The sequence below is a fragment of the Eptatretus burgeri genome, chromosome 6, assembly GCF_056783735.1.
Source record: "Eptatretus burgeri isolate ZD-2024b chromosome 6, Ebu_testis_v1, whole genome shotgun sequence".
Lineage (NCBI taxonomy): Eukaryota > Metazoa > Chordata > Myxini > Myxiniformes > Myxinidae > Eptatretus > Eptatretus burgeri.
In genome coordinates, this window is record NC_140966.1 from 49,265,606 (window position 1) to 49,280,502 (window position 14,897).

At 55.3% G+C, this 14,897-nt stretch overlaps 1 protein-coding gene across 1 annotated transcript in view; it reads right to left on the reverse strand.

Annotated features, from left to right (window-relative positions):
- The window catches only part of RAB9A (RAB9A, member RAS oncogene family), a 41,568-nt gene extending 26,990 nt beyond the window's left edge, over nt 1-14,578 (reverse strand). The window contains exon 1 of the mRNA XM_085884947.1: nt 14,234-14,578. Coding sequence (XP_085741073.1) covers nt 14,234-14,304 — 71 coding nt within the window. The 5' untranslated portion in view covers nt 14,305-14,578. The remainder of the gene's footprint in view (nt 1-14,233) is intronic.
- Between the last annotated feature and the right edge of the window lie 319 nt (nt 14,579-14,897).

Below are 14,897 nucleotides of genomic sequence, written 5' to 3' on the forward strand. Positions count from 1 at the left end.
TCATGGACTTCGGGTCGTAGGTTCGAGTCCCACCGTGGTGGTTCGAGTCGGTGTGACCGCACGAGGTGAGACAGGTACCCCGGGCCGGCTCTACCAACTGAAGACCCGGCGGGTCCATCTTCTTTTTGGGTGTGTGTGTGTCTGTGTGCGGGCCTGTCTTGTCTAAGTAGAATTGTTAAGTGCTTGCATTATTGTTCATTGGAATACAGTCGGATAACTCTGCTCTCTTCGTGCTCCCTTACCCACATTGTAAATAAATACCCCTATTGTTGAATGTACCAGCTCGTTCTGTGTTTCTTTCATTGGCTTAGCATGGTGCGTGTTGGAAAATAGCGAAGTGGCAAATTGTTAATTTGGTCCGGCACGGCTCTGGTAACTCCGCTCGGTTACGCCAGATCCGAGCCGTTACCCGCAACTCGGATCGGACAGAGTCGGCCGAGGGTGTGGTTTCCCCGGTAGTTGGACGGCGTGAGTACTTAGGTAAATTGGAGTTAGACAAGTGGACCCTACCTCACGCCGTCCTGTAAGGGACCCGTGCCTTTCGGAGTTCTCCGAGAAGCACGATCTAGATTCCGGGTGTTCGGTGGAGCAGACTCTACTGCTTCACCAAGCGGTCGTGCTCGCCGCCGACACCCGGCCCCACAACAATACTATGTGCACAGGCAAAAAAAAATCAAGTCATCTACCCTCACGGGAGAGGGCAATTACTTTGTTCCCATGACGTGAACCATGGAACCCCAGCATGTTTGCAAAATTTGCTTGAGATTGGCGAAGCCGTTTGAGTCCATAAGCAAACCGACAGACAGACATGCTGTATTTTAACACAAGCAAAAGTACGTGTCCCCAGTGATGGCAAAAGTTTAAGTGAATCAATCAATCTAAATTATTTCATGGACTTTAAAAAAGGTTGTGTTGCACTATGAGCTACTTATACCACCCACCACAGAATGGTGATGCAACATCAGGCAGCAGAGGTTGGATTTGTATTAAAATAAATAAATAAATATAATATAATATAATATAATAAAGTGTAGAATATCATGCTTGCGAAATAAAATTTGGCATTGTTCATGCCTGCTCTGCTGTCATTTCAAAAGTTAGTGTGGAGTTTGGCTTGCATGCACAGCTTTTCAAACGCAGCGCGGGGAATGGCCATTGTAAACTGGAGACAGACACCACGGTTCGCAATCTAATAAATAAATGCCATTTTCTGTTTGTGTGCAACACCAATATGCACCAAAAGTACCAAGCCAAATTCCACATGGACAAAGTTCGACCTTGTGGTGAGAATATGGGCTACTTGGTTTCATCTGTAGTCACGGGGGTTCAGGAGAGAAGGTTGACGGAAATTCTCGACATAAATGTGTATCGTGTAGAGCCACCTGGTGTTGGTGGCAGAGGGTGTTTCAAGTCAGCTCAGGAGATAATTTACATTGCACACATCCCCAGAGTGGTAAGCCCCAAACCAACCTCCACTAATCAGGGGAAGCAGGGGAAGGAAGGGGTGGAGTGGGAGTGGGAGAAGGAAAGGTTGGAGTGGGAGTGGGAGAGGGAAGGGTTTGTGTGGGAGTGGGAGAAGGAAGGGTTGGAGTGGGAGTGGGAGAAGGAAGGGTTGGAGTGGGAGTGGGAGAAGGAAGGGTTGGAGTGGGAGTGGGAGAAGGAAGGGTTGGAGTGGGAGTGGGAGAAGGAAGGGTTGGAGTGGGGAGGGAGAAGGAAGGGTTGGAGTGGGAGTGGGAGAAGGAAGGGTTGGAGTGGGAGTGGGAGAAGGAAGGGTTGGAGTGGGAGTGGGAGAAGGAAGGGTTGGAGTGGGGAGTGGGAGAAGGAAGGGTTGGAGTGGGAGTGGGAGAAGGAAGGGTTGGAGTGGGGAGTGGGAGAAGGAAGGGTTGGAGTGGGAGTGGGAGAAGGAAGGGGTTGGAGTGGGAGTGGGAGAAGGAAGGGTTGAAGTGGGAGTGGGAGAAGGAAGGGTTGGAGTGAGAGTGGGAGAAGGAAGGGTTGGAGTGAGAGTGTGAGAAGGAAGGGTTGGAGTGGGAGTGGGAGAAGGAAGGGTTGGAGTGGGAGTGGGAGAAGGAAGGGTTGGAGTGGGAGTGGGAGAAGGAAGGGTTGGAGTGGGAGTGGGAGAAGGAAGGGTTGGAGTGGGGAGTGGGAGTGGGAGTGGGAGAAGGAAGGGTTGGAGTGGGAGTGGGAGTGGGAGTGGGAGTGGGAGAAGGAAGGGTTGGGGTGGGAGTGGGAGTGGGAGAAGGAAGGGTTGGGGTGGGATGGGAGGGAGAAGGAAGGGTTGGGGTGGGAGTGGGAGGGGGAGAAGGAAGGGTTGGGGTGGGAGTGGGGGTGGGAGAAGGAAGGGTTGGGGTGGGAGTGGGAGTGGGAGAAGGAAGGGTTGGGGTGGGAGTGGGAGTGGGAGAAGGAAGGGTTGGGGTGGGAGTGGGCGTGGGACAAGGAAGGGTTGGCGTGGGAGTGGGAGTGGGAGAAGGAAGGGTTGGGGTGGGGAGTGGGAGAAGGAAGGGTTGGGGTGGGAGGGAGAAGGAAGGGTTGGGGTGGGAGTGGGAGAAGGAAGGGTTGGGGTGGGAGTGGGAGAAGGAAGGGTTGGGGTGGGATGAGAATGGAAGGGTTGGGGTGGGAGTGGGGGAGAAGGGAAGGGTTGCGGTGCGAGTGGGAGAAGGAAGGGTTGGGGTGGGAGTGGGAGAAGGAAGGGTTGGGGTGGGAGTGGGAGAAGGAAGGGTTGGGGTGGGAGTGGGAGAAGGAAGGGTTGGGGTGGGAGTGGGAGAAGGAAGGGTTGGGGGTGGGAACAACAAAGTGGGAGAAGGAAGGGTTGGGGTGGGAGTGGGGGAGAACGGAAGGGTTGGGGTGGGAGTGGGATAAGGAAGGGTTGGGGTGGGAGTGGGAGAAGGAATGCTGGTTGGGGTGGGAGTGGGAGAAGGAAGGGTTGGGGTGGGAGTGGGAGAAGGAAGGGTTGGGGTGGGGAGTGGGAGAAGGAAGGGTTGGGAGTGGCAGAATGATGAGTGGGAAGAGCGACAGGAGGAATGAGGGGGAGGGAGGGAGAGTGGGAAGAGCGACAGAGGGAGGAAGGGATGAGGAGGAGGGATGATAGTGGGAAGAGCGACAGGAGGAAGGGAGGAGGAGGGAGGGAGGCGTGGGAAGAGCGACAGGAGGAAGGGAGGAGGAGGGAGGGAGGCGTGGGAAGAGCGACAGGAGGAATGATGATGAGGCGGGAAGAGCGACAGGAGGAAGGGAGGAGGAGGCGTGGGGGAAGAGCGACAGGAGGAAGGGAGGAGGAGGCGTGGGAAGAGCGACAGGAGGAAATGAGGAGGCGTGGGAAGAGCGACAGGATGAAATGATGATGATGTCGCCGGGAAGAGCGACAGGAGGAAGGCGGAGGATGAGGCGGGGGAAGAGCGACAGGAGGAAGGGAGGAGGAGGCGTGGGAAGAGCGACAGGAGGAATGAGGAGGAGGCGGGAAGAGCGACAGGAGGAAGGGATGATGAGGCGGGGGAAGAGCGACAGGAGGAAGATGAGGAGGCGTGGGAAGAGCGACAGGAGGAAGGGATGAGGAGGCGGGGGAAGAGCGACAGGATGAAGGAGGAGGAGGCGTGGGAACAGCGACATGGAGGAAGGGAGGAGGAGGCGTGGGAAGAGCGACAGGAGGAAGGGAGGAGGAGGCGTGGGAAGAGCGACAGGAGGAAGGGGAGGAGGAGGCGTGGGAAGAGCGACAGGAGGAAGGGAGGAGGAGGCGTGGGAAGAGCGACAGGAGGAAGGGAGGAGGAGGCGTGGGAAGAGCGACAGGAGGAAGGGAGGAGGAGGCGTGGGAAGAGCGACAGGAGGAAGGGAGGAGGAGGCGTGGGAAGAGCGACAGGAGGAAGGGAGGAGGAGGCGTGGGAAGAGCGACAGGAGGAAGGGAGGAGGAGGAGGCGTGGGAAGAGCGACAGGAGGAGGGGAGGAGGAGGCGTGGGAAGAGCGACAGGAGGAAGGGAGGAGGAGGCGTGGGAAGAGAGACAGGAGGAAGGGAGGAGGGGGCGTGGGAAGAGCGACAGGAGGGAGGAAGGGAGGAGGAGGCGTGGGAAGAGCGACAGGAGGAAAGGGAGGAGGAGGGGTGGGAAGAGCGACAGGAGGAAGGGAGGAGGAGGCGTGGGAAGAGCGACAGGAGGAAGGGAGGAGGAGGCGTGGGAAGAGCGACAGGAGGAAGGGAGGAGGAGGCGTGGGAAGAGCGACAGGAGGAAGGGAGGAGGAGGCGTGGGAAGAGCGACAGGAGGAAGGGAGGAGGAGGCGTGGGAAGAGCGACAGGAGGAAGGGAGGAGGAGGCGTGGGAAGAGCGACAGGAGGAAGGGAGGAGGAGGCGTGGGAAGAGCGACAGGAGGAAGGGAGGAGGAGGCGGGGGAAGAGCGACAGGAGGAAGGGAGGAGGAGGCGTGGGAAGAGCTACAGGATGCAGGGAGGAGGAGGCGTGGGAAGAGCGACAGGGAGGAAGGGAGGAGGAGGCGTGGGAAAGAGCGACAGGAGGAAGGGAGGAGGAGGCGTGGGAAGAGCGACAGGAGGAAGGAGGAGGAGGCGTGGGAAGAGCGACAGGAGGAAGGGAGGAGGAGGCGTGGGAAGAGCGACAGGAGGAAGGGAGGAGGAGGCGGGGAAGAGCGACAGGAGGAAGGGAGGAGGAGGCGTGGGAAGAGCGACAGGAGGAAGGGAGGAGGAGGCGTGGGAAGAGCGACATGGAGGAAGGGAGGAGGAGGCGTGGGAAGAGCGACAGGAGGAAGGGAGGAGGAGGCGTGGGAAGAGCGACAGGAGGAAGGGAGGAGGAGGCGTGGGAAGAGCGACAGAGGAAGAGGAGGAGGCGTGGGAAGAGCGACAGAGGAAGGGAGGAGGAGGCGTGGGAAGAGCGACAGGAGGAAGGGAGGGAGGAGGCGTGGGAAGAGCGACAGGAGGAAGGGAGGAGGAGGCGTGGGAAGAGCGACAGGAGGAAGGGAGGAGGAGGCGTGGGAAGAGCGACAGGAGGAAGGGAGGAGGAGGCGGGGAAGAGCGACAGGAGGAAGGGAGGAGGAGGCGTGGGAAGAGCGACAGAGGAAGGGAGGAGGAGGCGTGGGAAGAGCGACAGGAGGAAGGGAGGAGGAGGCGTGGGAAGAGCGACAGGAGGAAGGGGAGGAGGAGGCGTGGGAAGAGCGACAGGAGGAAGGGAGGAGGAGGCGTGGGAAGAGCGACAGGAGGAAGGGAGGGAGGAGGCGTGGGAAGAGCGACAGGAGGAAGGGAGGAGGAGGCGTGGGAAGAGCGACAGGAGGAAGGGGAGGAGGGAGGCGTGGGAAGAGCGACAGGAGGAAGGGAGGAGGACAGGGAAGAGCGACAGGAGGAAGGGAGGAGGAGGCGTGGGAAGAGCGACAGGAGGAAGGGAGGAGGAGGTGCGTGGGAAGAGCGACAGGAGGAAGGGAGGAGGAGGCGTGGGAAGAGCGACAGGAGGAAGGGAGGAGGAGGCGTGGGAAGAGCGACAGGAGGAAGGAGGAGGAGGCGTGGGAAGAGCGACAGGAGGAAGGGAGGAGGAGGCGTGGGAAGAGCGACAGGAGGAAGGGAGGAGGAGGCGTGGGAAGAGCGACAGGAGGAAGGGAGGAGGAGGCGTGGGAAGAGCGACAGGAGGAAGGGAGGAGGAGGCGTGGGAAGAGCGACAGGGAGGAAGGGAGGAGGAGGCGTGGGACGAGCGACAGGCGGCAGGGAGCGTCGGAAGAGCGACAGGTAGGGAGCGAGCCTCGGAGCGCGACAGGTAGGGAGGGAGCGTGGGGGAGCGACAGCAGGGACGGTGCGTGGGAGCGCGACAGGGGGGAGGGAGCGTGGGGGAGCGACAGGAGGGAGGGAGCGTGGGAGAGCGACAGGAGGGAGGGAGCGTGGGAGAGCGACAGGAGGGAGGGAGCGTGGGGAGAGCGACAGGAGGGAGGGAGCGTGAGAGCGACAGGAGGGAGGGAGCGTGGGAGAGCGACAGGAGGGAGGGAGCGTGGGGGAGATTCACAGGAGGGAGGGAGCGTGGGAGAGCGACAGGAGGGAGGGAGCGTGGGAGAGCGACAGGAGGGAGGGAGCGTGGGAGAGCGACGAGGAGGGAGGGAGCGTGGGAGAGCGACAGGATGAGGGAGCGTGGGAGAGCGACATGATGAGGGAGGGAGGCGTGGGAGAGCGACGGCGAAGGAGAGCGAGCGTGAGCGGAGGGAGCGACAGGAGAGGGAGCGTGGGAGAGAGCGACAGGAGGGAGGGAGCGTAGAGCGACAGGAGGGAGGGAGCGTGGAGAGCGACAGGACGGAGGGAGCGTGGGAGAGCGACCGGAGGGAGGGAGCGTGGGAGAGCGACCGGAGGGAGGGAGAGCAATAGGAGGGAGGGAGCGTGGGAGAGCGACAGGAGGGAGGGAGCGTGGGAGAGCGACCGGAGGGAGGGAGCGTGGGAGAGCGACATCATGAGGGCGGGAGCGTGGGAGAGCGACAGGAGGGAGGGAGCGTGGGAGAGCGACAGGAGGGAGGGAGCGTGGGAGAGCGACAGGAGGGAGGGAGCGTGGGAGAGCGACAGGAGGGAGGGAGCGTGGGAGAGCGACAGGAGGGAGGGAGCGTGGGAGAGCGACAGGAGGGAGGGAGCGTGGAGAGCGACAGAGGGAGGGAGCGTGGGAGAGCAATAGGAGGGAGGGAGCGTGGGAGAGCGACAGGAGGGAGGGAGCGTGGGAGAGCGACCGGAGGGAGGGAGCGTGGGAGAGCGACCGGAGGGAGGGAGAGCAATAGGAGGGAGGGAGCGTGGGAGCGCGATAGGAGGGAGGGAGCGTGGGAGAGCGATAGGAGGGAGGGAGCGTGGGAGAGCGATAGGAGGGAGGGAGCGTGGGAGCGCGATAGGAGGGAGGGAGCGTGGGAGAGCGATGGGAGGGAGGGAGCGTGGGAGAGCGATGGGAGGGAGGGAGCGTGGGAGAGCGATGGGGGAGCGTGGGAGAGCGATGGGAGGGAGGGAGCGTGGGAGCGCGATAGGAGGGAGGGAGCGTGGGAGCGCGATAGGAGGGAGGGAGCGTGGGAGAGCGATGGGAGGGAGGGAGCGTGGGAGAGCGATGGGAGGGAGGGAGCGTGGGAGAGCGATGGGAGCGTGGGAGAGCGATGGGAGGGAGGGAGCGTGGGAGAGCGATGGGAGGGAGGGAGCGTGGGAGAGCGATGGGAGGGAGGGAGCGTGGGAGAGCGATGGTTTCTTTCACGACTGTGATTGGTGAAAAAATCACCTTTGAAAAGGGGAAGACATTTGAGTTGAGGGAGGGAGAGGAAGGAGCAGAAGGGGTGACACATCATTGTCCGGCAACGCCAAGCACCCCTGCTAGTATATAATAAGATGATGCAATGGATGGGGAAAAATGTGTTGTGATAACATTTTTACTCTTGAATCATGTTGAGCCCCAAAGAAACTAAAATATCTAACTTCTTCCTGGAAATGATAGAGCATCTATCTTCGGGGAAAGAACTTCCATACTGATCGTTTACTCTTGACAGCACGAATAATGATAATTTTTCTTGATGGACGACCAGAAACTTCAACAGTGATGGGAGAAGTGCAACTTATCCATGTGCTCAGGAATCATGTTGGAAATAAACATGCAGTTTGAAATTTGAAGATTCCAGGACTTTTTGAACAAACCTCAATCAAATAGGCTTCAGTTTGAGGAGATGAAGTATTTGAAGCAATGTAATTGGAAACTCCACAAAAGCATTTCTCCAAGAAAAGGGAAGTTCTTATGCTTGCACAATTTCCTAACTCAAAATAGTAGTGGTTTGGAATTTTTTGGGGATGCTGGGGGTGGCAGGTGGATCAGAAGTCAGACCAAGCACTCATTCAAAAAGCAGAAAGCGAACGAAAGCAAGTGTGAAAAAATAAATAAATAAAAGAAGTAAAACGAGCCTCGACTATGAATAGTATTCAAAAACAACTAGACATAATTGGACATTGACTGGTACATAGCTCCACCCACATTAAGCCTTTGCTGACTCCAACTTTGGCGTAAAATCCCAAGACCATTTGACCGCAACATATGTACTTAGTTTAGTTAAAATCCCTTCCTCGATTATATTTTTACCTGACGTGACCCCTTATCTTTGACCTCTGGATGCTAAAAAGCTAATCAGTTAATCTTTACATGATTTAAATCCCTTCAGCCGTTCTCATGGTATCACATGTTTACCCGACATGACCTCTGACCTTTGAGCTCAGGGTACCAGACAGTGATGCCGAAATCTAATCAGTTCGTCTTTGCATCATACTATACACTTACACTAAGTTTGGTCAAAATCCCATCTCTGGTTCACAGGTTAGTGTGGTCACAGAATTTTTACCCAACGGGAACTTTTCCCTTCGACCTCGTAATCTTATCAGTTTATCTTTACATCATGACACATACTTGTAAAGTCTGACTTGGATCCCTTCAGCCGTTCTTCAGTTTTCGCGGTCAAGAATAACTGATCACGGACACATGGACCGACAACCTGAAAACATAATGCCTTCAGCGATTTTGTCAGTGGAGGCATTAAAATTTTTTGTTGTTTTTTCAATTAAAAAAGGTGTCCAAAAATTTGTTACCACAAAAGTAAATGAGAACAGCACTCGGTAGAGCGCATACCTCTGCCAAGCTGAACAGTTTACGTTTTGTATCCCACTGATGGGCCGGATGTGCATCAGGACCTGAATCAAAACCTAACAGACTTGTTCTCGTCACTTAACCAAACTCATCCACATAGTTTTGTCACAACTTGTCCACAACTTTTTGAGATCTCGTGCGATGTATGCATCGCGTTTTGGTCCCATCTCTCAATGGTGAAGAATCACGTATAAAATTTGAGGATCTGGATGTTCACCAAAATCTCATCATTTTGTCCTCGTCACACACTGAACCTCTTCAACAAGTTTCGAGATAACCTGTTTACAAACAAACGGGTGTGAAAACATAACATCCATCCACCTTCGGTGGTGGAGGTAATAATCATACTTTAATATGAGAAGACAACAAAATCTCAGATTTTACTCGAAATTAGTCACCTTTGTAACCTTCCAAGAGTTCAACAGCTCAAATTTAACGAGATAGACGTCATTGAACTTTCCATCTCTAGTGGTAACTTCAAAGGGCCATAGATCAGGTTCTAATTGCAGTATCAAATGAAAACCTCTTTTCAAAATAATCGTTTGTATTCATTCGGAGGGAAAAAATAAAATCAACTTGTCAATCAACTTGCTGACAGATGTTGGAACCCACACTGGCAGAAAACCCAAGGTCATGGAATTCACTTTATTCATGCCTGGAGGTTTCCTGTCTGGGAAATATTAAGGCCCAGTCACACCTTGACGTTTTAGCCAGCAATGGCAGGTCAGGTATGGGAGCATGTGCCAGAACAGTGCGTCGCTGCGTCCACTTTGCGCTGGTACTCCAGGGGCCTCCGTCTGGCCTTCCCCCAGGCAGATGCCAGGCCCATCCCCATCTCCTTGAGATGATGGTCAACCTACTGCAACCACGAGGCACGTGGTCGGCCCACTGGCCTCCTCCACTCATGAGACTCCCTCGCTGAGAGAATCTGGTGAGCAGGATCAGCGTCAAGAAAACCAGCCACATGTCCATACAGCCGCAACTGACGCTCACGGACCATGCAGGTAACAAATCTCATCCAAGTCTCTCTCAGCAACCGCTCGTTGGACACAAAATCTGACCAGCGATAGCCAAGGATTCTCCGAAGAGACCTGGTACCAAAGGAATTAAGTCTCTGTCTCAGATCCTTGGTCAGAGTCCAAGTCTCGCATCCATAGAGCAAGACTGGAAGCACCAAGGGACCTGAAGACTCGGACTTTCGTCCTCCCGCACAGGTACCGGCAGCGCCACACCCCATGATCCAGTGAATCCATGACTCCCCAGGCCTGACCCAGACGTCTATTGACCTCTGACTCACAGCCAGCAGAGACATGAATATCACTGCCAAGGTAAGTGAATCTCTCCACGACCTCAACATCCTCACCACAAACAGACACAGACAGACACAGACAGGACAGCAGCATCCAAGATGTCATTGAAAGCCTGGATCTTAGTTTTGACCCAAGAAACCCATAATCCCAGCGGCTCCGACTCCTCATTCAGTGGACCACAGTTGATTCGAGGGTCAGCAACAGGGATTGTAACACCATTGACATCCAACTCGACAGCTGGGGGATCAGCCTGGTACAACCGCTCAAAGTAACCAGCCCAGCTGGCCTTCACTTCCGACTCCTCTGTTAAGAGCCTACCACTCTCTGCTCTAACTGCAGTGCTCTGAGGAATGGGCTTGGATGAACGCAATGCGCGAATTCCCCTGTAAGCGGGACGAGAATCACCTGTCCACAGGTGATGCTCTACCCCCTCACAGATTCCTCGCACATAGGCCTCCTTGTCCACCCTCAGTGCATGTACAGTTTTATGCCTCAGCTCCCTGAACAGCTCAGCTCTGCCATTCAGCCTGGCCCTGCGACTCTGGTCAATGGTATCCAGTGTCCCTCGAGACAAAATTCTTCTTTGCCCTGCGGTAAGTTACAAGACATCCACCGGCAACATCAAGGACGGTGGTCTTGAAGGTAATCCATAACTCTTCAGGACCCCCCAACAGCAATGGCAACGTATTAAAATGTATGCAAAACGCTGGCTTTCGCTGAACTTTTGATGTTTTTTTTCAAGATTCGGACGTATTCATAACGAGTTGGTCGTATGCATAACATATTAGTAACGGACACAGAACGTTTCGTTGTCTTATAGATAACTTGTACCAACAAATGCTTAGCCTGTTGGCGGCGTTCACAACCTATGCCCAACGATAGTCTAACTTGTACATAGCGCGCTGCACGTATCACCGACGATCACGTGGCGTAGCCTATTAGAAGGCTGCCGCACAACGATTCAAATCATAACTGCCGGAGAAATGGAAGTGTCAACATCGCAGTCACACCTTGGCGATATTGCCAGCGTATGCCGACACTGAAAAATGCGTCTAAAACGCTGGCGCTCGTCGAATACGGTATGGGTAATTTTGGTATACGTGAATAGAACGCTAAAGTACGCTGTCATACGTCGTAGTAAATGGAGTTAGTCTTGAAATTTTAAACGTGTTAAAAATTTTACAACGTACTTGCCGTATGCCTCACACGTTCCGTATGTGATGGGAATAAGTTGTTGGCACGATATGCGATCATCGGCACACATCGACAAAAGTCACTTGTAAGTTCCTCATAAGTCGAAACACGTCGAGGTAATGGTTAGCGTCAGTGTTCCAGACTCCCTGTTTTTTTTTTTTTGGGGGGGGGGTTTCTTCGGTATGACGGTGATGTTGACACTTCGATTTCTAGTGCGGTTATAATATAATATAATATAATTAATAGGCTGCCGCTCAACGATTTAAATCATAACCGCACTAGAAATCGAAGTGTCAACATCACCGTCATACCGAAGAAGAAAAAAAAAAAAAAAAAAAAACAGGGAGTCTAACTGACGCTAACCATTACCTTGACGTGTTTCGACTTATGAGGAACTTACAAGTAAGGTGTGTGGACGTGTGTCAACGATCGGGTAACGTGCCTACAACACGTTACTCATAGGTTAGAAATAAGTTTCGGGTACGCTAAACATTACGACGCGTTTTGACTTACAAGTAACGTGTGTCGACGTGTGTCAACGATCGCATAACGTGCCTACAACTTATGGCCAGCGTAGTGGAACGTGTGAGTCATACGCTGGCATAAGTCGTAAAATTTCAAGCATGCTAAAATTTGAGAACAACCGCAAAGTACAACGATGAAAGCCAGCGTACTACGACGTATGGCAGTGTTTTGCAGTGTGCTCTCAATGTTTCCAAAAGTTACCCATAACGTATTCGACGCGTGCCAGCGTTTGACAAATTTTTCAAAAATCGGCATAAGCTGGCTAAAACGTCAAGGTGTGACTGGGCCTTTCGGGTTAGAATTCACACGTTCAGAAAATAACAGTTGGGAACGGTGAGAAATTAAGTTAGGGTTGTGCAGGTCGGTTGTCAGAGGATCTCAGACAGATGTGGAGCTGGGGGGTGTGGAGGGGGGGCGCAGACAGCGGGCACTGAGTCGGGTGGTAGCAGGCACGGAGTCGGGGGGAGCGGGCGCGGAGTCTGGGGGACGGGCAGCGGGCGTGGAGTCGGGGGGTTGACGGGCAGCGGGCGTGGAGTCGGGGGGATTGACGGGCAGCGGGCGTGGAGTCGGGGCGAGTGGGCAGCGAGCGCGGAGTCGGGGGGGACGGGCAGCGGGCGCGGAGTCGGGGGGGTCGGGCAGCGCGCGCGGAGTCGGGGCGAATGGGCAGCGGGCACGGAATCAGGGCATAAGCTGGCTAAAACGTCAAGGTGTGACTGGGCCTTTCGGGTTAGAATTCACACGTTCAGAAAATAACAGTTGGGAACGGTGAGAAATTAAGTTAGGGTTGTGCAGGTCGGTTGTCAGAGGATCTCAGACAGATGTGGAGCTGGGGGATGTGGAGGGGGGCGCAGACAGCGGGCACGGAGTCGGAGTGGCGGGCACGGAGGCGGGGCGGGCGGGCGCGGAGTCGGGGCGGGCGGGCAGCAAGTGCGGAGTTGGGGGGGGGGACGGGCAGCGGGCGCGGAGTCGGGGCGAGTGGGCAGCGAGCGCGGAGTCGGGGCGAGTGGGCAGCGAGCGCGGAGTCGGGGCGAGTGGGCAGCGAGCGCGGAGTCGGGGCGAGTGGGCAGCGAGCGCGGAGTCGGGGCGAGTGGGCAGCGAGCGCGGAGTCGGGGGACGGGCAGCGGGCGCGGAGTCGGGGGACGGGCAGCGGGCGCGGAGTCGGGGGGACGGGCAGCGGGCACGGAATCAGGGCGAGTGGGCAGCGGGCACGGAGTCGGGGCGAGTGGGCAGCGGGCACGGAGTCGTGGCGAGGGGGCAGCGGGCGCGGAATCGGGGGGGGCAGCGGGCACGGAGTCGGGGGGCGAGTGGGCACGGAGTCGGGGGGGGGGGAGCAGGATATGAGTGGTTGTTAAAGTTGTTAATAAACAGCTGGTGTTTACAATCGGTAAGTCTTGCGTCCTTACTGCACGTGCGCAGCCCACCCTCACCCCTCACCCTCGGTCCTCACCCCTCTCAAGTTTGAATTTCTGCAGAAAACACCGGTTTCGAAATTACACCAACTGTTGTTCTGACACTTCGTGGACAATGTTCAAGCTCGATCCTCAAGACAAACGTATCCTAATGGATCCACAATTAATAAAAAGGAAGAAATTGAACTTTTTACGAAGGATATGAAGTAACACCAAGTTCGAGTTCCAGGTTCAAGTTTCAGGTTCAAGTTTCAGGTTCAAGTTCCAGGTTCAAGTTGCACATCGTGGTTGATAAACAAGAATTTCCCCGACACATCGAGACGGTGAGGACCGGTGAGGGCCGGTGAGGGACGGTGAGGGACGGTATGAGAAGGTGAGGGACGGTGAGGGACGGTATGAGAAGGTGAGGGACGGTGAGGGACGGTATGAGAAGGTGAGGGACGGTATGAGAAGGTGAGAGCCGGTATGAGACGGTGAGGGACGGTGAGGGCGGTAAGGAATGGTGAGAGACGGTGAGGGAGGTAAGGAACGGTGAGAGACGGTGAGGGAGGTAAGGAACGGTGAGAGACGGTATGAAACGGTGAGGGACGGTGAGGGAGGTAAGGAACGGTGAGAGACGGTGAGGGACGGTGAGGAATGGTATGAAACGGTGAGGAACGGTGAGGAACGGTATGAAACGGTAAGGAACGGTGAGGAACGGTATGAAACGGTGAGGGACGGTGAAGAACGGTATGAAACGGTGAGGAACGGTATGAAACGGTGAGGAACGGTGAGAGACGGTATGAAACGGTGAGGGACGGTGAGAGACGGTGAGGGACAGTATGAAACGGTAAGGGACGGTGAGAGACGGTGAGGGACAGTATGAAACGGTGAGGGACGGTATGAAACGGTGAGGGACGGTGAGAGACGGTATGAAACGGTGAGGGACGGTGAGAGACGGTATGAAACGGTGAGGGACGGTGAGGAACGGTGAGGAACGGTGAGGAACGGTGAGGAACGGTGAGGAACGGTGAGGAACGGTGTTGTACTGTAACAGCCCTGATGATGGACAATCTCACAAAAAGAACAAAAACGACTTTATTCGAACAAGTCACGTTGTCCCGGAACACCGACCGGCCCCGCTCTCAGCCCCACAAACCGCTTCGTGTACCCGAGACAAAAACTAGCCCAATCCGGGGTTCACCGCACCTGCTCGGCCTCACATCGAACAGCGTTACCTTTTTGTTCCAACGGCAGCAAAATGAATCCCGTCGAACCATCCGACGGCGGAGAGACGAGTATTTAACGTTGAGGAAGAGACGTCATTTCATCCAAGCGCGAAAAAAAACATCCGACACAACAAACAAGGGAACCTGTTTCAGTCACATGACCAAAACTGCTGCTGCTGTTGTTTTATGACGCTTCTCGGTGAGGTGGCGAGTGGTCACCAAAGTCCAAATATCACAACACCAAAGCATACATTATGTGGATTATATTCTTCTTCTTCTTTAATACAATGGCATTGTTTTGTTGCACTTGTCCTCCGTCCAAGGCGTCTTTGGAGTCGTGACGTTATATTTCAGACACGCCCCCTCCTCCTCCTCCTCTTCCTCCTCCACCTCTCTCCCCCACCTCCTCCTCCCTCCTCCTCCTCCCCCTCCCCCCCAAAAAAATCCAATACGTCAAAGAGTCACGTGACATTGCACGGCTCAGACTCGACACACGACTCCGGAATAGATTTCTGCCAAAATTTACTTCGGAAATTTTATTCATGGCTTTAAAAACTCTATGATGCTCAAACGGTTCCGGGGAGGCGGATATTTTCAGCATCTCACTGGAGTCAGGACAGGTACCGGAGGATTGGAGAGGAGCA